This window comes from Drosophila teissieri, chromosome 3R (genome assembly GCF_016746235.2).
Source record: "Drosophila teissieri strain GT53w chromosome 3R, Prin_Dtei_1.1, whole genome shotgun sequence".
Lineage (NCBI taxonomy): Eukaryota > Metazoa > Arthropoda > Insecta > Diptera > Drosophilidae > Drosophila > Drosophila teissieri.
The window spans coordinates 11174696-11195609 of NC_053032.1; the positions used below are offsets into that span (position 1 = coordinate 11174696).

General features: G+C 44.1%; 6 protein-coding genes across 6 annotated transcripts; 3 read left to right on the plus strand and 3 right to left on the minus strand.

Annotated features, from left to right (window-relative positions):
- The first annotated feature begins 347 nt into the window (after nucleotides 1-347).
- Nucleotides 348-1035, plus strand: LOC122621816 (ubiquitin domain-containing protein DSK2). The gene is made up of 2 exons (XM_043799806.1): nucleotides 348-505; nucleotides 565-1035. The coding sequence occupies exons 1-2, from the start codon at nucleotides 458-460 to the stop codon at nucleotides 907-909; spliced, it is 393 nt and encodes a 130-aa protein (XP_043655741.1). The 5' UTR covers nucleotides 348-457; the 3' UTR covers nucleotides 910-1035.
- Nucleotides 1036-1098: 63 nt separating this feature from the next.
- LOC122621814 (peroxiredoxin-5, mitochondrial) lies at nucleotides 1099-2232 on the plus strand. The gene is made up of 3 exons (XM_043799804.1): nucleotides 1099-1257; nucleotides 1457-1591; nucleotides 1783-2232. Exons 1-3 carry the CDS (start codon nucleotides 1150-1152, stop codon nucleotides 2110-2112), a joined length of 573 nt encoding a protein of 190 aa, XP_043655739.1. The 5' UTR covers nucleotides 1099-1149; the 3' UTR covers nucleotides 2113-2232.
- Nucleotides 2221-3282, minus strand: LOC122621815 (nuclear cap-binding protein subunit 2). Its single transcript, XM_043799805.1, has 3 exons — nucleotides 3141-3282; nucleotides 2868-3085; nucleotides 2221-2495 (listed from the first exon to the last, which is right to left on the minus strand). Exons 1-3 carry the CDS (start codon nucleotides 3186-3188, stop codon nucleotides 2297-2299), a joined length of 465 nt encoding a protein of 154 aa, XP_043655740.1. The 5' UTR covers nucleotides 3189-3282; the 3' UTR covers nucleotides 2221-2296.
- A 248-nt stretch (nucleotides 3283-3530) lies between these two features.
- Nucleotides 3531-6444, plus strand: LOC122620008 (protein TAPT1 homolog). Its single transcript, XM_043797270.1, has 3 exons — nucleotides 3531-3832; nucleotides 4229-4839; nucleotides 4936-6444. Exons 1-3 carry the CDS (start codon nucleotides 3637-3639, stop codon nucleotides 6145-6147), a joined length of 2019 nt encoding a protein of 672 aa, XP_043653205.1. The 5' UTR covers nucleotides 3531-3636; the 3' UTR covers nucleotides 6148-6444.
- Nucleotides 6445-9464: 3020 nt separating this feature from the next.
- On the minus strand, nucleotides 9465-10218 carry LOC122621656. Its single transcript, XM_043799596.1, has one exon. It carries the CDS (start codon nucleotides 10209-10211, stop codon nucleotides 9558-9560), a length of 654 nt encoding a protein of 217 aa, XP_043655531.1. The 5' UTR covers nucleotides 10212-10218; the 3' UTR covers nucleotides 9465-9557.
- Nucleotides 10219-15808: 5590 nt separating this feature from the next.
- Nucleotides 15809-17355, minus strand: LOC122621246. The gene is made up of 2 exons (XM_043799058.1): nucleotides 16085-17355; nucleotides 15809-16023 (listed from the first exon to the last, which is right to left on the minus strand). Exons 1-2 carry the CDS (start codon nucleotides 17273-17275, stop codon nucleotides 15910-15912), a joined length of 1305 nt encoding a protein of 434 aa, XP_043654993.1. The 5' UTR covers nucleotides 17276-17355; the 3' UTR covers nucleotides 15809-15909.
- Between the last annotated feature and the right edge of the window lie 3559 nt (nucleotides 17356-20914).

Sequence of the window (20914 nt, forward strand, 5' to 3'; positions counted from 1 at the left end):
TAATTATTGTAATATAATCGAATGTTTATTAACTGTTTTTTTTGGATCTCGCATGATGTTGCTTATTTTAATCGTTTAATTTTGTAAAATAACTAATTTAGGCGGTTTTCGATAGTTTGTCACTAATCTTCATTAACTACACTAAAAATAGTAATATTGTGTGATAACATTTAAAATTTCATAATTCACAAGATGACTAAGTCAATTACTCCGAATTATAGAAACACGATGCGTCCTTATACTTTTCCATCTTTTGATCGTTTCTTAAAAGTTATCTCAATATATATTTTTGCATATTATTGGCAAATATTTAAGTTTTTTACAGACCAGGGACGCTTGACCAGTTGGCACCTGGTGGCAATATCCGAAAAGAGCAGGTGGCAACGCCAAAGCCAGATTGTTTATATCGCTTGCGAGCCATATTTCTAATTTTTTAATCATATTTACGGCATTTGCTATGCAGATCACAATCAAAGTGCTCAAGGGCCAGGACTGCACGATCGAGGTAACAATAAACCATGACAAAATCAAGTGAGCTCATTAATATTGAAATATTCCACGCAGGTCTCGCCGACATCGACGATTCTGGAGGTGAAACACCAGATCGAGGCGGAACTGCAGATATCGGCGGCGAATCAAAAGCTATTGCTACTGGGACGCCCGCTAAACAACGAACAGACAATTGCATCCTATCCCAACATCAAAGAGGGCACCAAACTCAATCTGGTGGTGATAAAACCCTGTCTGAAGGACAGCATTCTGCGGGGATTCCGCAAGCACTATCCGGAACTCCAGGCAGAGCGTCTAACCAATGAGTTTATGGCCGATTTCGAGAGGAAAATCAACGAGCAGAGCCTGGACGATTTGGAGAGATTGGCCGACAGTATAGTCAGCAGAGCGAGCACATAGCGCCACTGAAGACCTAACACCCACCACCCCCCAAATATGACGGAAGTCCATCCCCACACCATAATGTTTTTATTTCCCCCCCTAACAAAAAAAATGAGGTAGTAAAAATTAAGACTTGACTGAAAACGCACGGCCCTTATTGTTTTTTCGTGGCGGTCTGGCAACTCTCCTCCACCCAGATGCAGTCTTTGGCTGTGTGAGTGCGTGCCCGTGTGTGTGAGAAGAAGAAAGAGAGGAGAAATGCGTGTGCTGTCGTGCAAAATTCTTGGCCGAGTTGTGAACTCCGCGCTGCCCCAGCAAATCAATTCACTGCGATCCCTGTCCAGAACCAGTGCAGCTATGGTGAAAGTAAGTGGGGGTCGCCGTATAACACAGATTTCCGGCTCTGCGGCAATCCGGATTCCATTACATAAGCCGGTGGGACGAGCTGCATAAATATTGATTGCGGCGGCACTCGAAAATTGCAACGCTTCAAGGTTACCGCCTCCATCTCTCTCCCTAATTTCTCTAAGTGTGCTTGTGTGTTTTCTGCCCCCTTCATTTCTAGGTAGGAGACTCCCTTCCGGCGGTGGATCTGTTTGAGGACTCCCCAGCCAACAAAATCAACACCGGTGATCTGGTCAACGGAAAGAAGGTGATCATCTTCGGCGTTCCCGGCGCCTTCACTCCAGGGTGCTCCAAGGTGCGTAACAAAGTGCATGTATTTTGCTTGGAGTTTCTGTACTGAGAGAAAAATCGCATTACATGAAACTTAAGTTTATTAAACAGTGAAATAAGTAATACCATGTGATAATTGTAGAAACTTCCAACAACTCATTGTAATTTATGCTGCTTATGTATTCCAACTGAATAATACACTTTCCCAACCCACAGACCCACTTGCCCGGCTACGTGAGCTCCGCCGATGAGCTGAAGTCCAAGCAGGGCGTAGACGAGATTATCTGCGTTTCGGTCAACGATCCCTTCGTGATGTCCGCCTGGGGCAAGGAGCACGGTGCCGCTGGCAAGGTGCGCCTGCTTGCCGATCCCGCCGGCGGATTCACCAAGGCCCTGGATGTCACCATCGATCTGCCCCCACTTGGCGGCGTGCGCTCCAAGCGCTACTCCCTGGTGGTGGAGAACGGCAAGGTGACCGAGCTGAATGTCGAGCCCGATGGCACCGGACTTAGCTGCTCGCTGGCCAACAACATTGGCAAGAAGTAAATGGATTCCAGTCCTCCGCAAACACTAGAAACTCATACAGTAATGCTAGGCCGCAATGATATCAATTACGTCTTCAAAAGAACTATGTAAAACGTACAATATATGCGATTAGAGATGTTACGTCTAGGTATTTGCTTTAATATCTAATTATGGTGGCTTATAGTCTTTACATCTTATCTAATAACTAGCGGTTGTCCGTGTTGGGCGCGATCTTCTGCGACAACAGTTTGCCGTATCCTCCCCGGCCGGCATCGTAGTCCGTGCGATATTCATCTCGCACCTGGCCGCCGGTTTTGCCGCGTCCATATTGCCTGCCCTCGATGAAGCCGGCGTCCCAGTCCACGCGAATCAGTCGATCATCTAAGCGGGTGCCATTTACAAATCTGTGTTGGGCGAAAAAAAAGTTGTTTTTTTTCAAAGTCGAGATCCAATATTCCCCATATTAATCGCGCCATTCCTACTTTGTAGGTAAACTTTAAAGCTTTAAATCCATGTCTTACAATTTGAGGCACCCCGTACATCAAATATGTTAGTTTTCTAGTTTGAAAACAGCAGTACACGCTATTCAGATTTTCCAGAAGTTTAAAGATATTTATGATATTGATTCAAGAGAGTACTCTATCTCTTCGCAGATCATAGCCCAGCCGACTTATATATCCCAGCCGTCAGTGCTGATCCCTTTGACCCGCAAGGATCTGGATATTTCTACGAGTGCCGGCAACAATGCGGCTTTCTCTTGCGAGGAGATGGCTCACCTCATGGCCGCCTCCGCCTCCGATCTGATGTAGTATTCCACGAAGCAGAAGCCGCAGGGCGTCTTCTTGTATTTATCCAGACCCATCACGATCACCCGGACATCGCCGCAGCGGGAGAACAGCTCGTGGATCTGCTCCTCGGTGGTGTAGAAGCTCAGGTTTCCCACGTAAAGTGTACACGAGTCGCGGAGCGATCGCTCTTGCTCCGAGCGCGAGCCCTGCAATTGGGCTGTTGAGTGGGAAATCTTTATGAGCGCGTTCTGATGTACTCACCTTGAAGTGCTGATCGCGGTATGAGCTTAATTCCACGGATGCGGACATATTTTCTGCTATAAACTATTGAATTATTTCCTACGCGTTTATTTAGTGGCGGCACTCCAGCGATTAATAATTCGATTTCCCCCTTGTCATCCCTTTTTGTGACCATCGCACATGCAGTATTAATCGGGTATCTTATTTCATAAAAAGCTTATTGGGTAGCAAAGTTTTTTTTTAAGTTTTGGTACATTTATTCAATTCTTTATTGGATCTAACCAAATTGTCTTCTTTAAGATGCCTAAATTTAAAATAAAATTCAATATTTACAATGTAAATATAATAGAAACCAAGCTGCGACTCTCTGCGATAGTTCTTGACATTCGATATATACAGTGTTTACATTTGAGTATTTCCGACACGCGTTAGTACATTTCCAAATAGCTGCTGTTACCCCAGAAATTTCATAGTCCGTTGTTATTATTCATTTTATGGACTCCGCACACCGTACTTAATGAACAGCACACTCAATTCCGCGGGCAGCAAGCGGCAGCTGCGCTTTCGCGGCGACGTCACCGGCAGCCGAGTGGAGGAACTGCATCACCAGCAGGAGGAGCTCAAGCAAAAGGCGCCGCTCACCCAGGATGACGTTGCAGCGACGCCGACTGTGGCGCCGGCAGCGGGCTCAGCGCAGCAGCGACTGCAGAGCGGTAAACAAGGATTCCTGATTGAAAATCCATACTTTTGAAATATAATATTTAGAATTCATTTTGTACCTTACTACAATCAAATACTGTTCTTCGCACGTCATTCCATACGAACTTTACTTGTAAATATAATTTACAGAAATACCTTAGGTTTTACGCCATTCATGTTGTGAGAGTTATGAGGGATTGCCAATTATCCTGAATCCTATATAAAGCCCTTAATTACAAAATGTATTACAATTTGCGAGTTTTAAAGGCGTTTTATTATATATAATAACACCAACAATAGAAAAAGTTTAAAGATGTATGATCAAAAGGTATCTGTTTTACTTAAATCATTAGAATCCATGCAGATATATAACAGTCTTAAGCATCATAAACTTTGCTTTGACATTTCAGGACCCGCAGAGACCTGCACAAACACATTCTACGACTTCTTCAAAGTGGAGATGACACGCGGCTACATGCTGGAGCACGACGAGGAGCGCTATTCGGCACGAAGGCAGAAGATCTACAGTTTCATGCGTATTCCGCGGGATCTGGAGCGGTTCATGGTGTACGGGATAATGCAGTGCGCCGACTCCTTCCTTTACATTCACACTTTTCTACCCGTCCGATTTGTGATGGCCATTTGGGCCCTGGTTTCCAGAACGGTAGCACGGATCTTTCGACTTCGCAGCAGCGGACAAAGGCTGCTGTCGCCGGCGGAAATCTGTGATCTGCTGAAGGGCGTCATCTGGATGACGGTGACGCTGATAATGCTCCTAGTGGACACGAATCGGGTGTACCACATCATCAAGTCGCAGTCGATCATCAAGCTGTATATATTCTACAACATGCTGGAGGTGGGCGACCGCCTGCTGTCCGCCTTTGGCCAGGATACCATCGATGCTCTCTTCTGGACGGCGACAGAACCAAAGAATTCCAAGCGGGAGCACTTTGGGGTACTCACGCACGTCCTCTTTACGCTAATCTATGTGTTTTTGCACAGCGGCCTGATCATGTTTCAGGTGAGTAATGATAGTTTAATCGCCATAAAAACCCACAAACCCACATACTTTGTTTCAGTTGCAATCGTATGGCTAATGACTAAATTATTCTTTCAGGCTACCTGTTTGAATGTGGCAGTGAACTCCAACAACAAGGGCCTGCTGACCATCATGATATCGAATAATTTCGTGGAGCTCAAGGGATCCGTGTTCAAGAAGTTCGACAAAAACAACCTCTTCCAGTTGACATGTAGCGATGTACGAGAGCGATTCCATCTTTCTGTGCTTTTGTTCATTGTGGTCATCCAGACCATGAAGGAGTTTGACTGGAGCATTACCCAGTTCTGTGTGATGCTGCCCGACTGCTTTGCCGTGCTGTTCACTGAAATCCTCATCGATTGGGTGAAGCATGCGTTTATCACGCGATTCAATGAGCTGCCGGAGAGCATCTATAGAGAGTACACGACCAGCTTGGCCTATGATATGACCCAGACCCGGCAAAAGCACGCCTTCTCAGACCATTCGGATTTGGTGGCCAGACGCATGGGCTTTATTCCATTTCCGCTGGCTGTGGTCTTGATAAAGGCCATCTACACAGCGGTCTCTTTCGAGAACCTAGCCGCCTGGCTACTCTTCCTGCTTGCCTATTTGTTTGCAATGGGCCTGCGAATTTGCCTGACCATCTGTGCGCTGGGCAAGGCCTGCAAACTAATGAAGGAACACCAGACAGAGCGGAACAGTTCTACACCGAGTAGCATGACCAATGTGCCTGTTATAGGCGCAGCTGCTCCTGTCTCAACGGCTTCGACGGGCGGACAGAACCACAATAACAATAATAATAACAACAATAGCATTGGCTCGAAGCCAGCACAAGTGACCACACTGTTGACCCCGCCCAGTGCCGGCCATCTCGATGTGAGTAAGAATTTCTCACGAGCCTCAATCGCTTCCACATCCACGCCAAAGAAGGCGGCCAGTGAGCAGGAGCTGGATGTCACCAACTCCTTGGAACTGGGCGCCACAGCTCTCTTCTCCAACAGCGATGTGGATCTGGACGATGTTTGCCTTAACGAGCAGGTGACAAACACCAATGCCAGTTCAGCCGTCCAGGAGGTTTACCAGGAGCAGGATCTGGTGCGCAGTCAGCCGGATCTGATGCTGCTCAACAGTTCCGGCGACGGAGAGGCAAGTCCCAAGGCTAAGCAGGCCACCCAGCGGTTGCCCAAGCGAACGCACAAGCGTTCCGAGTCGGAGCCGGGCATTCCTAGCATGATGGAGAAGGGTGGTACTTCTGGACCTGCGGGCGGCAACCAAACGACACAGCTGTAGCCATAAATCGATGCTAATTTATTATTATATTTGATTTTACTTTATACGTAGTTGCGTTTTTTGATCTTCTAAGCAACGCTTAGTTGCTCCTTTGTAGGTCTAAGTGAGAATGGATTTAAGAAGTACTTTAGATGGTAGCTAAAATTATGTTCTCCCTGGAATATCGAACTGTGCCTCAATATCCTTAAGATGGTGTGCCCCAAGGTATTTCTATAAACTTTGTAAATCCGTTTTTTGCAATGTCACATTTTGGCTGTTACTGAGCCCTTATAAAATAAAAACACCCAATAGCTTTTGCCCAAACTATTTATTACAATTAGGAGGGGAGATAATTGTAAAAACTTACCATAACTATAAAGGACTTAATTATGGTATAATAGTAGGAAGTTGACATTTCTCTTGTACATAATTTCTTTTTCACAACATTCTTTACAAAGTCCAATATTAAACATTTACAACTGATATCAACTGAAATCAGACCTTGTTTTAGAAAATGGGATTCAGGAGGCTTTATTGAAGAAAAAGACGAAAACTCGGTGGGGCTTGGTGAAAATATTACTCATTCGACACGTAACCACCAGGTTGTGTAATAAATATTTTCCAATTAACTAGGCAACAATGTAAATGTAGGCATTTGAAATATTAAATCTCTGTGACGTACACAACAATTACATTTAATTTCAGATATGTGTATGTGCTCACGCATCATTTATCCAATAACCTTTACCATTTTCAAGTTGGCAAGATGACAGTCATCCCCATTCGCCTCCCATCTGAATGAAACCCAAGCGACTAAGTTTACCACAAATTCCTAGGGGCAAAATTGCTTTCAGCTTTCAGCTTATCGCGAAATTGTTTTCTGGACCAGCTCCAAAAATCTTTGGCTGGGCCCGCAGCTTTTCGCTGGGGGTGCGGGCTTAGTAGCTCTGGCACTTGTCTGAAGTTTGGAGCCCCCCTGAGTTGGTTTCATGAATGAAATGGTTGCCCGCTTTGTTTGTGTTTGCACGCGTAGAAAAATCAACAAGCTGCAAATGGAGTGCTCGCTTGGCTCCCAGTCCCCATCCATGGCCACCTCCTGGGAACTTACACGCGCCATGGCTCTGTATGTACGCTCGTATGTATGTGGGTATATCTACGCCGCGGGGCGTATCAGTTTTATGAATGAAATTCTACGCTGACCTTGGAGCAGCGCATTGTGGTTGCGTCAGTGCCCAGAAAAGGGGAGGTTTTCGAAGTGACAGCGCCACTTGGAATCCCCTGGAAAATTCGCACGTATGCTGCGCAAACTCACCAAAATGCCGACTGGGCTGTGCCAACTCCTCGCTGGCCACTTTCATTCATGAAAAGTTCGGCCAACTTCATGAATGGTCCTTCCCTTTTCGATTTCAAGGACACGCCGCTACTGCGGAATGGCGTCCTTATCGATTTTCCCTCTCGCAATTATGTATTTTTCACATTTGCTCCTTGCGTGGGCGGAAAATGCGTTTTTCCTCCTTGTTAAATGTGATTTTGGCCAAGATTTATTCATGTTTGGCTTGACTTCTGTTTAAAGCCAACTCTTTGCTTTGGTTATTCGTTTTAAATTGCAGCTCTTGCGTTCGAATTGGGTATCCGTATGGAAAATATGCTTGAAAAGAGAGCAGGTACTTAAAAATAATACTTAATAAGATTGGGAAATGGACATATTTTGTATAGTAAGCTTTTAAAGTAAACCACTTTCTTCACTTTTATTTAAAATCAATATCATGTTGTTGCATATCACCAGAGAACTGCATGGTAGCCTTTTTGCACTTAATCACACTCAACAAATTGGTATCGGTGCACTCACGGTCACGCGGTACTTGCAACACCGCTCAAATATTCGTTTGTCTGCAGCACCTGTGTGCGCGCACCCGAATCAATGCGCACTCTAGTAGCGGTACGATCACACTCGCCATCATAACGAAGGTAAGAAGCAACATGCAGAAAAGGCAAGTGCCCAAAAAGGGATGAGTGGCAAACACCCGGGTGTCTCGCCAAACACCCGGGTGTCTGGTAGACACTCGAGTGCCTGTGGTAGCATAATTCCTGAAAAACGAAATATATTATACCCAAAATCTTCTATTTTTGCATTCTTTTTACAGAAATTTAAACAACACGAAATAGACTTTTCTTTTTTATATATTATATTATATGTTTTGTTAAAATTTTTAATATCGGCTTCCCATATTTAACTTTATAAATGTATAATTTTAAAATAATAATAATACAATTTTATAATAAATAAAATTGTATAATAAAAAAACAAGCGAAAAAACAATAGAAATAGAATAGTTTTAATAATGTATAAATATTATTTAATAATATATAATATTGTTTTTTGTTGAGACATTAGGTAGATCAAAACGCAAAAACATGTGCCCGACCTTTTTCTTGGGTGTTCCCTTTCACCCTTCATTTTTGAGACCGTCTCGCTTCCACCCATACAAATTGTATGCATACAGAAATACTGCCGATCGTTGCTTGCGTCACTCACCTAAATTTGTTGTCAGCAACACCGGTGTTTTGTGCAAGTAGCAAAAGACACCGGTGCAAAACCCGGTGTTTGTTTGCTGAAATAGAGTGTCTACAAACACCGGTGCTGAATACCGTGTTTACGGTGCACTTAGGTGCGTGCTTGCTGCAGTTCTCTGATATCACAGCAATTATCATGAACATATAAATTATTAAAAAACCCCGAAAAGTAGGCCATACAATTATCATCACCTGGGCATCTAAAAGAGTTGGCTCTTGTTAACTTTTTGATATGTTAGTTTAAGAATGCATTGCGGACCGGCAGTCTGTGCTCGAAAGTCCATTGCAGTTTTTGAGCGGCAAAGGGACATCCTCGGTCTGGGCTAAAAGTAGCCTTGAGAGTGTCCACCAAAGGAAGGCATGGCTATGGCCATGCAATATAGACCAATTTTTTATGAATGAAAGCACCGCACCCAGCGGTACCAGGGCAATGCTTCACCTTGCTCTTGACTGCCGCTATGCCCCATCATGTATCGATTGTTCGCCAACTTCGGACCTGCGCACTGGCCGCGGAAAGATACAGATATAGATACGTGTACTTATGTAGATGTTTGGCCCCAGCTGCTTATCGCTGACACATTGACGACAATGAGCTTTATATGATGCAGCCCGAACTGTTGCTTCCCACTGACGTCATGAGAATGAAGATGGTGGGGGTTCCTTGCATTGGATGTAACAAAGTCCAAAGGCTGCATAATCACCACGAAGAGCGATGATGTTTTGGGTATCATATAATTTCTAAGTAGTTGTGCAAAAGGAGGTAATGAAGATTACGGACAGTACAGTACAGCGCAAAGATGCGAGTCATTCAATACGTTTCTTGGATCATCATTGTCTGAAATAGACGAGCTTAAGGATCAGATGTCCGTGACTCCCCTTTGGGTAAAGTCCTGGAACCAGTCGAACTGCTCGAGCCAACGTTGCACAACTCCCCCGAGGACGTAGAGACGCACCGGGACATAGTCGACCTCGTCGACAACATCGTCGGAGGAATCGGATGCCTTACGCTCGTCTTCCGAGTCGTCATTCGACAGCAGGACATCCAGGGCAATGAGGCAGTGCAGCAGACTGATGACACTGGCCACCAAACAGGCCGTCGCCAGGTCCCGCAGACTTCCGAAGAACGGATGGAGCGGCTTCTCTGGGTACAATAGTTCCCCACTTTGCTTCTCGTCATACCATACATAGAAATCCGTCTCGGCATCGCGCAGCGCCATCAGGGAAACAATCGTATATAGAACAAATCCGACCAGAGGACGCAAAACCTCCTTGACGATCGAAGTGCGATGGCCGGTGCACAGGCTTAAGCTGGCAAAGAGCGTTACCGTCGTGTATATGTAGAAGTAGGCCATATAAAAGTAATGCAACAGAGCATCGGCCCATTCCATCGTGGTCAAGTTGACGAACACAAATGCCTTCAGTTGGAAGTACATCACGAACATGTTGACCGTAGTCTCCACCCCGTAGAACAGAAAGAGCACCGGGCGCATCTGATACAAATAGACCTTCATTTTTACAGTCACTTCGAACGCTTGACAAAACTGACTCGGTAGGTACGACAGATGTATGTTTGAAGTAATCCGTTCGGATGTACATACATACATAGTTACAAAAGTTACAAAAATAGACTGTTAGGAACAGAAAACAAATCAACTTGCCCATTTGACTAACAGGGATTATAAGAACTAACTACTAAAAGGAAGATCATAACGAAATCAGAAAAAATAATTGACCAAACGTTCATTTCGTCGTCAATGGTTTAAATTAGGAGACCAAAGGAATGAAAATGATATAGAAAGGAATGAATAAGATTTCGATATCACCGCGTTTATAAGGACGGACAGAAAAACGGACGGACATACGGACATGGCCCGATCGACTCGTTTTGTGATCCTGATACGAATTCTACTAATCTAGTGTATTATTCAGATTCTTGGAAAACAACAAATGAGATACTCAAAATATATATTTATTTGTGAGAGTCAAAATCTAATGTAACGTGTTACAAGCCAGATGTGCACTTTGTACCCGGAACGTACATGTGTGTGTAGATAGTTCCCATTAACGAACTCGACAGACACGCTTTTGTTGGAGCCTCGGTTTCTTTCTCGGATGGAAAGTGCTGCTTTGGGCTCGGCTCATCTCGTCTGATCATAAAAAACCACTTCACCGCGGCGGTTGGTGCTTCTGTTGACCGGACGGACTGCGTCTGGAAACAGTAGCAACGTTTGCCTGCCAGTTTGATGCTGTTGACTGCTGTTGACGGCGATTACGTTGATGACGCGCAGACCGCAACGAATTTACGCGCAATTCTCCACCGTGCTCCAAGCTCCAAGCTTCAAGCTTCAGATTCGGCTCCATCTCCGGCTCCAGCTTCATCTGAAGTGCCGAGAGTTGGGGTGAGCATTTAAATAAATGTTTGTACACACGAGCCGCTGATGCAGCGCCAAAATGTTAGCACACTTAACTTTATACCTATGTATGTATATACATATATTCATTTAATTTGATTTTCCAAAAATAAGTATATAATTGAAGACTAATCCCTACATCACAATTCAGGTCAAGTATGCATTTTTTTTATCTATTTATTAATTTTGTATATGTAATTATTGTTCGATATTATGAATATTTAAAAACCTACTAAAACTCTTAAAAAATGTATCCCTTTTGAGGGATTCGAATTCATGTTAAATTTTTGTAAATCATTTAGCTGTAAATAGTGCTACATTAAGGTTATGTTCAATGCAATTAGTCGCATTAAAATAAAGTATACTAAACTATACTATCACTTCAAGTACATAAAAACTGTTTATGGTTTCCGTTGACGGGTTAAACTGCGTTTAAGTCTTGTATCTTTACACATTTTAACGAGGGGTCCGTAATGAATATTAAAATTGAGACAAATTGGCAATACCCTGCGATACCTTTGAATATGCCAATCGATAAGAAGTAATGAAAGAGGTAATCGAATGTAATGCAATTGTGTTGTTTTTAAAGTTTTTTCACTGGTGTAGTTTAATCCGTGCGTTGGACCAAAACTACAAGAACGGCCAGGAAAATCACAAAACATTGTTTGCTATTGTTGTTGTAGCCACTGTATTGCCTGTTGCATGCACATGCATGTGTGTGTGCTTGTGCAAAGTAAAAGGGTTAATTCATTTAACCATTTCGACTGCGTCATCTCTTTGTGGCTTCTTAACATAAAAAGCCTGAATGCTGCTGCAATTTTGACAAGCGAACGCACCGCATTTTAGCGACTTTAAGTGCAACAACAAAAGAGGGCAGCTGCTCCTTACATACATATGTATGTATGTATGTACATACTTACGTGCATTCATATATTATCTTTATTTTTTCCGCTTGAGATTCCAAGGATCGCACAGTAGTCACTTGCGACTTTTTCAAGTTGAACTTAAGCACGCGAGCCCATCCCAAAAAGAAAACTAGGAAATTATGAATTTATCCGATTTTGTACCTTTTTGCATACCTTTTGTCTCTTTTTCATCGCGGCTGCCATATATTAAAAGTTACGCGTGTGCGTGCATCCGTTTGCTTCTTATTGGACTGCAAAGTTACAGGATCCAACAGTCCAATAGAAAATCTAATTGGTAATATTTAAATATCAAAAATGTACTTTGAATTCACATGTTATAAAAAACTGTTAAAAAAAATGGTTTGACGGTTATAACTATATGTACATATTTGCATTAAAAATATTCGTAAACTAATTAGTTCATAAGTATTTCATACGCACATAAAGTAAACGTCGTGATATTTAGAATTATTGAACAATACTGTGTGATATTGAAAGCATAGTGTTTTACTTAGATCACTTACTTGCTTCTACAAGTTCTAAATGAAAATATGTGTTTATCAAAATTGAAGTATTTACTTACTTAGTTGGGATTTTTAGTTGCATTCTAAAATGTTTATTTTTTTAAAATGTTTTTATCTCTAACAAATTGGCATTTAAAGCTTTTCTGATTTTGTATTAAATAATATTAAACAGCTTCCAATTTCGAAGAATACAAATAGTACATAGATCGGCGTTCCTTTAATTCCTTTTTCCTACCGCTGATAATGGCCAAGTACACTTTACTTTTGAGCATCATTGTGCCTCGCTTTTGGCCCCACAATTAAGCGTTCCCAACTGTTACGTAATCGGTTGCGCAGCGCTGCAAATTGCTGGCGTTACGCCCCTCCCAGGGGGCATGGCCGCCAAGCGCTCCACATGCCATTACAGGCGGCTAAATGCAAGTGCATAAATAACAATTACAGCTGCAACTGCAACTGCAGCGGCAGCGGCAGTGGCAACAACGAAAATAGCAATAATAGGCAGCTCGGCCGCTCAGGTGTCAATTGGGGGCCGCGCTGACCGCCGGCCATTTTGCAAAAGCGCATTCTGCTGATCGCCACATCGCCACATACGTATGGGTATAGGTATAGGTATAGTTATAGGTATATCGGCATATAATGCCCGTTGATTATTATGTTTACACTATACGCGAGATCGGCCTGCTCCGCAAGATTGCCGGTCGCGGTAATGATCCCGGACCGTTCAGATCTCAATGCAAATCAACGGCAATTAATAATTCATCGCCCGCTGGGCCTCCTCCTTCCACCACGAATCGCGTCCGAATCGGATGGCAATTATGCGCCACCCCGCCGGCGGGGGGCGGGGGATGGGGGACGGTGCTTTGGGGGCTGAATAGCTCCACGGTGGAAAGACCATCACAATGAGCTGGAAAAGTGCACATGCAGGCCAGCAAGAGGGCGGTTCAAGCGAAGTCTCTTGGTTTTCCAGGGGGTCGATTACGGACCACCTTACTAGAGCAGTTTTTCATTGTACTTCTGGTAGACTTTTCTTCGGAAATTACTTGCTTGAAAGCGCTTTTAAGCCCATTTACTAGCAAGTCGTGTTGGGTGTCGACTTAAAAAGGAGAACTTGCAATAATTACAATAAGTTTTACAATAAAACACAATTTATAAAAGTTACTCTCAGATATAATATTATATTATTAACATTTGTTGCTGTTAAAAAACAGAAATATTTTTGGACAGAATGCGCAACAGAAGGCACTGAAAAGTGAACAATCCACCCTCGCATATCTAACTAAATCTTCGGCTATATTCAATAAAATAAATTTAATATGCAAAACAGCCGGACAAGAGCGTAGCAGCAGCACTACAAACTGCTCCACTGGCCGCCTGTCGTCCAATATCAGCAAATTTGCAATAAAATATTTGTCTGGCCGTCGCTCTCAGTGGATCGAGTGGATCGGAGTGGGGTTTCTGTCGAGTTGGCCGAGTTGGTCGGTAGGCCAACAGTGGGTCGTCGTCGAGTGGTCGCCGCCCGGCTACTGCAAATTATTTATTTGCACCTTTCGCCGCCATCGTCTGACTGGCCTCCTTCTGCCGCCCCCTGCCCCTCCACCATTCTGTTATTCTCTTTCTCCAGCGAACTGCATTTCCATTTGCTTATCAAATCGCTGGCAATCGGCGGAGTGAGAAATGCAGGGCAAATATAAATATTAGTCGGCTGCTGACGGGTGTTATGTGCACTGGAAGAAAATCATATATATCATAGGATATCCCTAAGACATTCGCGCATTACGTAATCTATACCGCTTTAAAGTGTTGGGGGAACTACTAAAGAGCTGTCTAAAAGTATGCAGCAATAAACTCCAAACGTACCTACTTTTAGCCACTTTTACAAAGCAGTTAACCGCCTTTCTCATCAATTTGGGACAACTTTCAGGTGTGAGGAGCAGGAACAGCATATTAGCAGACTAACAAATTCTTTTTTCATATCAATTACGCGTTTTTCAAACATTTTTCCCTTTGTGTGGCAGCAGGGGACCAGAACTAGGACTGGCGTATGAAATTAGGCGCTGCCAATGCGCCGCCAGCCATTTCGACCTGTCCGATGCATGAAAAGTGTGAAAACGAATTAGTGGCCTGGCTCAGGGATCTGGAAACTGGCTCAGTTCCTCGCTGACTGAGGAATTGGGGGAATGGTGGAAGGGGCGAATGAGGAGCGGGGGCAGACAGAGGTCGCACAAGTTATTAGGGTCTTTGCGTTCGTGATTCCCAAGCGAGTCGCAAAGGTGAAATCGAATATGTGGCACTAGCTGTTGTGCTAAAATATCAGTGATATATGTTTTACATAATGCTATTATTGCTTACATCATCTGTATTTTATTATGAAGTACACCATCTTCCCTTCGTTTAATAGTTAACTTTGTTGAAATTCCTATTTCAAATAGCCTCATTTAGCTATGTAACAACTGGTGGTACGCATAAGTGATCCAATTCCAGTTCGAAAATGTCCCAAGCCGCGTTTCCAGAACTTATGGCTGCTCTTCGGTCACAACTCCTGGAAAAGTATGGCCAAAACACATCTGTCCTCGGAGGACTTTCAACACATGTCGCTGGTTTACTGTTTGCTCCGCAAATGGCTAACCAGAAAGCCAGGCCAAATTGTCACTGGCACCCGGGCGCCCAATAATTATAACAATGGGTGGCCCCAGCGACAGTTGCCCCAGCCGAGTTGTGGGGCTGGATGTGGAGCTAGAGCTGGAGCTGGAGCTGGGGCTGGAGCTGTGTAAGCCGCGTCATGTTCACAAATTTGTTTGCATTCCGCAACGGTGGTCGCCACCACTGACAAAATGCTCAGAGCTCAAAGCCCAAGGCACCGAAACGCACAAAATGCGGAAAAAATCGAGGAGCAAATAAACCAAGCCATCGTCACATATGACAAATTTTGTTGTTGAAAATCGTGTAGCTGTTGCGTGTGGCTTTTTCGCCCCACCGGTCAGGCGGAGGGGGGCGTGGCGGGCCTAAAGGGGCGTCGGGTGCCACATGCGTGGCGCATGCGTGGTGGAGTCGGTGACTATGACAAATCGCCACATGGCAGGCGGCCAATTAGCAAGAGGAGAAGTCCGTACGGACTGGTTTGATGCCACCTGATAGACTCAAGATTAATTACAGCTAATGGCCAGACTAAGCTTCCATATGTGCTGCGTATATGGAGGGACTTAGCGATCGATCCTATCCTTCTGATCCCATATATCACTACCAAGTGGAGGGACTTCTTTGCCTGACTTCTTTGGATTTGGCTGCCGCGATAGAAGTGTTTATTAGACTTGTAAAAGAGTTCTAAAAAAGCCTTACAAAGCCATTTGAAATTACACCTAAAGTACGCTATTAATTTTCAGGAATATCTTTAGTTATTTCAAAGTGCATGACAATATCATCCAAGTAGTGGCTTTGAACGCTTTCCATTTTGAGAATAGATTCCTTTCGAGCCCAATAACTCAACTAGAAAGCATAAACTTCAGAAACCAATTCAAGTGAAACCAATAGATCAACAGATACTTACGTTCTGTTGATATGAATCCCAAAGATCAGGACTTTTCCCGATACTGAGTAACAAGCGCACCTGTTTATTACCACTGCTGCGCACTTTCAGAACACCATGAAGAAGATTTTCCGTCAGTTCTGGGCACTGATCGAGGATCAGCTCCTCCAGTTTTGTGTTAGCCTTGATGAAGTCCAAAAGCTGTTCATCAGTGAGATCTGGGCAGTTGGCGAATTGAGCATAGGTTATGCAAACGGGCAGACACAACTCGGCCATGTCCTGGTACTCGAAGATGCAATTGGACAACTCCAGAGCAGTCAGGTTCATACAGCGATCTAGCGCCAACACACTTAGGCATTTCGCATGATCTGCAAAGCTGCAATCAATTTTAATGCCCACGAGCTCATTGCCTTTTTCCTGCACCACATTAGATAGGGCTTTCGTTATGTCCTTGTTTTCTCGAATCTCGGTGATTCTCAGCTCCGCAAGCCGTGGCAGCTGAAGAATTTCACTTTGCCCGGCCAAAAATGTGTCAAGGTGCACCAATAAATTGCACAGATGTTTGCAGTTTGAGATTCCCCGTATTGGATATGTATGAGGACCCGGCAGATCCAAAGACTTCAGTGGTGCGCCACTCAAGTAGATGGCCTCCATAGCTGGTGTAGAAATCTCCCCCACGATCGTCAAGGCTTCCAATTTGCCAAACTGGTCAATGAAGCAGTCCTGGACCGGGCAGTATATATCCAGATCTGTCAGGTTGCTCATCAGTCGTGGTAGGGCGAGAAGTGGCCAAGAAGGGAATTTGGTTTTCCTTTTGCTCGGCGAATTATCCCAGGTGATAGCACAACATTTCACGTGGAGCAGACGTCCAATATTAGCCCTTTCCAGGATGTTCAGCTCTTCCTGCAAGTGCTCACTGCGGAACTTAATGCTGGGAATATCTCCGATCATTTCCTGTAGAAACAGCTCCAAGTCGGATCTACGCAGTTTCCGTTGCATGAACTCGAAGTTCAGCCGTGGATGCTGCAGCCTCCACAGCATGTGAAGGGCATCCGGAATTTGGCCAACATGGCGGTGGAGCAGAGTCTGATCATTGACATTCAGCTTCCTGAGAACCAGTTTCAGCAGGGCCAGATCCTCAATTTCCCGCTCTGAATCACTGCTTGGCACCATGTCGTTGGCATTGCCATCTTCCGTTCTGGGCGAAGACATTTTTATAAAGCTTATACCTTGAATGAGAGTTGGGATATGTTTGTTTCGAAGTGGGGAAAGTCTGTGTCAAAATTGCTGAAGTAGAGCGAAGCACTTGCCTAGAGCTACGTCGTTTTTAAATATCCACATCGTTGCCAAAATACCTATCTCTTTTGGTTCCTGGTAACAAAGGTTTAAACAAGAAATGGCATATACTTCGAATGATTTGCCAGTGCAAAAGGTTACCGAGCTTATAGCAGTACAACGAGAAATTCAGATGAAAATGTCCCCCACTTTCCAGCCAACTCTGGTGTCACTGCTACCACCCTGCTGAGATCGGATGCTAACGAGGCATGGATATGTTTTCATTTCAAACTGATTTTGTTTTATGGACCCAGGCATGGGGCCGACCTGGTCGACGGGGACACTTGGGGCGATCCAGTTGGACTCCACTTTTCCACTTTTCCACTCTACCGCTTTTCCCGATGCCATCTCATCTCGGGCGGCACTTCTTGATGCTTCTCTGGCCCAATCCGTGTTCCGAACTCTCCGCTAATGAGGCGACGAGTTGTTTGGGAACTTATTTATGACACTTGACTGCTCATATCTCGGCTTTTGTTTCCAAAGCATTTTGCTGTGGCATCAATTAGGCGATCGGCTGGATTAATACTTGGTTTCAAAACTAGTTTCACAATGGAAACGAAACGAACGAGAAAAATCAGGAAAACCAGGCACTAACTCGCTGAAAGTGTGTGCGGCATGCGTCTGGCTGCTGGAAAATATGAAAATTGAAATGTTTTATTAATACACTTCAACAACTCTCGATGCAAGTTAATTAAATAAATGTTTCTGTGTTTCCTCTGCGCTTTATTGCCGTTGTCGACAACCGTTGCAATTCTCGCTACTTCTGACAGTTCGGACACATTCGAGGAGGCGAATAAGAAATGGCTTGCCTTTGGGGGGCAATGCAGACCAAATGCCACCCCAGATGCTGATTTGATTGGATTTGCGAGAGGTGGAACCGTCCAGGCCACCAATTTGTCCGTGGCGTTGTGGGGCACATTTCAAAAAATATTCAAGCAATTTTTAAGAGTTTTTCTAAACTTTCACCTGCACTCATTCAAAATTCCATCTGCTAAACTAAAATTATATATATTATTAAGAACATAAAGTACAATGGTCATAATAAATGACTTAATCTATTTTTATAGCACGTATTCATATAGCAATCATTTCCTTTAAAATAAGTTGCCTCTTACTTTCCCCATAAAAGATTGAAATCATTTTAATAAACTGCAAAATTAATGTTATATCAATTTGTTGCCAACACACTTCTGGGATCCATAAAGTTTACATATAACTGCTAATTGAAATTGGCATAAGTAATTCCAAAATTCCTTCATTAGGCGCATTTTTCGAATAAATAAATGGATCATTTGGATATGTAAACTCGTTCATATTCCGCATTTTTTCCATCAGTTAACGTTACCAGCCGAATCTGCCTAACCCAATCAACGAGTGCTTAACATTTTATTTCTTCGTTCGTTTACTGGCCTTTGGCTAGGGGTCTCGTGTGGCTGGAAAGAAACAGCGTTTATGGCCTTGTCGGGTGGGCCTTAAAGCCAGATACAACTGCAGATACACGAGAGATACACAGATACAAATAGTCGAATAGTGCCTGCCCGCATTTGGGGCGTTTACATTTGGCTTAAACCGCAACCCGTTTAAATGTCTTGAAATTCGGTTAGTTTGGGCTAGGCACAAAGCCTTTGCATCTGGCACTTTTGGGTAAATATTTTAATTATTTTTTAGTCGCAGCAACGCCCATTCGCAGTAGGCTTTCGTCATACCCTCGATCGGGTGCTCAGGTGTATCCCCATTTGATCGACGGGACCTGCAGCGATGCTTTCTCATTAGCGGCTCATTAGGCTGGCCAATCAACGCCCTCTACGCCCCACAACCAAATCGCTCAACACGGGGAGCTCGTTATTATGGCCTGGCCAGCTGATTACAATAGGCTACAATATGCGCAGCCAATCCGAGGCCCAAAGTAACCAAGTGGACTGCAATTATTTGCACGCGAATAAACAATTGAAAACATCTCTGGGCGTTTATCACTGCCTCTCGACTTGGCCACTTCCTGCGCCTGTTGGCGTTTAATTTTACGGCTTTATTAGCAGGGCCATCGCTGGTAGATCGGCCAGTCAACGATGGTAATTTGACGGCCCCCAGGGCTACCGCCAGCCTTCAGTCCCACTGCGGCTCTGAGATTGAGCCACTGCCGGCCACTGACGGCCGGACGGCCACTATGAGAGGGTTCCTCCTGGAGTCGGCAGACACCTCTGGGAGGTCTTTGATGTTCGGGGACTTTAATTTGTTGCCTGTACGCCGTTAAATGGCACTTATTGTTCAGATGGACACACTCGTATGTTGAAAAAGCTGCTTCGTTGTTACCCAAAAAGGTACTTTCTAAATGTGATTCAGGCTCCGATGGTTCTCACCTGCTCAACTTGGTTGATAATGGACTGTATTATTCGCAACTGAAATCTTAGTTATGCTTTATATTTCATTAAGTTTGTAATATATTCACTGTCAGGCTCTGCGGACCTTGAACCCAAATGTTTCCTTTGTGGCCAGTCAACCTGCCACTTTCTGGATGGTTCAAATATACCACTAACCAAATCGTCGGAATCCAACAGCTTTACAGCAAACAGTTTATCAATCACGTTGAATCTCCAGTGCCATTTGGTTCGGAGCCTTGTGGGCAAACTTGGCCTGGAACTCCGTGTAATGTCTTTATACTCCCGCCACTTGTTGGTTTTGATTTATGCGCGCAATTTGCGTTATATAAAACACGTATTTACGCGGTGGGATCTTAAGAGAGGCTTACGGAATGTTATCCCCGATTATGAGCGGGAATTCAATTGGAAAACGCGAACGCACACACATTTTGTTTGCAGCTTAATGATCAGTCGTTGCCTTGGTTACTTTATGCCATGCGCCAGCACCGAACAGCATTCAATAATGGTAATAATAATAATAACGATAGCAACTGTAAGCGCGTCTTTCAGTGATTTTATGCCTGCAAGTACGGCAGAGTCCTCTGTGTGGATGGCCTGGCCGAGTGGAAGGCCAAGTGGAAGGCCTAAGCCGGACTTGTTATTACCCACAGCTGGCAATTGGGATTGGCTGGGCGAATGCGTGTGGCACTCATGTCGAGCTGTCAGGCCCAGAGGACGGGGCTAAAGTCTAGTGACAATGTTGCCCTAGACGACAGCCACTCTCCCCTGATCTTCCACGTTCATCCCACTAATTGCCATTTACACCTGAAACGGCCATCAAAGTGACGTTAACTTCTATACTAATTTGGAGGAGGAATGCGGGAGGAATGGCATTTTTCGATTGACAATAACCCATTAATGCTACCCTAAAATGTTGTAACAAAGCTGGATATATTCGGTTTAATATCCCATATACTCTTCTGGTACCTCAGCTTTTACTAATACAATTAAAATAAGACATCGCCCAGATGCCTTTCCAAAACTTCATGGTGTAGCATTTACCATTTTGATGGTTCCAGCATTTTATGGACCTTGTTCAAAGGTTTTCAAGAGGGATAGATCGTTAATTTGTCTGGGTATCTGCTCTGATGAACAAAAT

Bases quoted from the DNA above. Each gene is read 5' to 3' on its own strand.
- LOC122621815 (XM_043799805.1), bottom strand. From the start codon at position 3,188: ATGTCCGCATCCGTGGAATTAAGCTCATACCGCGATCAGCACTTCAAG. The intron at 3,086-3,140 runs GTGAGTACATCA...GCCCAATTGCAG, and splicing joins ACCGCGATCAGCACTTCAAG to GGCTCGCGCTCGGAGCAAGA. The intron at 2,496-2,867 runs GTGAGCCATCTC...CGCCCAACACAG, and splicing joins GAGGCGGAGGCGGCCATGAG to ATTTGTAAATGGCACCCGCT.
- LOC122621816 (XM_043799806.1), top strand. From the start codon at position 458: ATGCAGATCACAATCAAAGTGCTCAAGGGCCAGGACTGCACGATCGAG. The intron at 506-564 runs GTAACAATAAAC...TATTCCACGCAG, and splicing joins GCCAGGACTGCACGATCGAG to GTCTCGCCGACATCGACGAT.
- LOC122621246 (XM_043799058.1), bottom strand. From the start codon at position 17,275: ATGTCTTCGCCCAGAACGGAAGATGGCAATGCCAACGACATGGTGCCA. The intron at 16,024-16,084 runs GTAAGTATCTGT...TATGCTTTCTAG, and splicing joins GGGATTCATATCAACAGAAC to TTGAGTTATTGGGCTCGAAA.
- LOC122621814 (XM_043799804.1), top strand. From the start codon at position 1,150: ATGCGTGTGCTGTCGTGCAAAATTCTTGGCCGAGTTGTGAACTCCGCG. The intron at 1,258-1,456 runs GTAAGTGGGGGT...CTTCATTTCTAG, and splicing joins CCAGTGCAGCTATGGTGAAA to GTAGGAGACTCCCTTCCGGC. The intron at 1,592-1,782 runs GTGCGTAACAAA...CCCAACCCACAG, and splicing joins TCACTCCAGGGTGCTCCAAG to ACCCACTTGCCCGGCTACGT.
- LOC122620008 (XM_043797270.1), top strand. From the start codon at position 3,637: ATGAACAGCACACTCAATTCCGCGGGCAGCAAGCGGCAGCTGCGCTTT. The intron at 3,833-4,228 runs GTAAACAAGGAT...TTGACATTTCAG, and splicing joins GCAGCAGCGACTGCAGAGCG to GACCCGCAGAGACCTGCACA. The intron at 4,840-4,935 runs GTGAGTAATGAT...TTATTCTTTCAG, and splicing joins GCGGCCTGATCATGTTTCAG to GCTACCTGTTTGAATGTGGC.
- LOC122621656 (XM_043799596.1), bottom strand. From the start codon at position 10,211: ATGAAGGTCTATTTGTATCAGATGCGCCCGGTGCTCTTTCTGTTCTAC.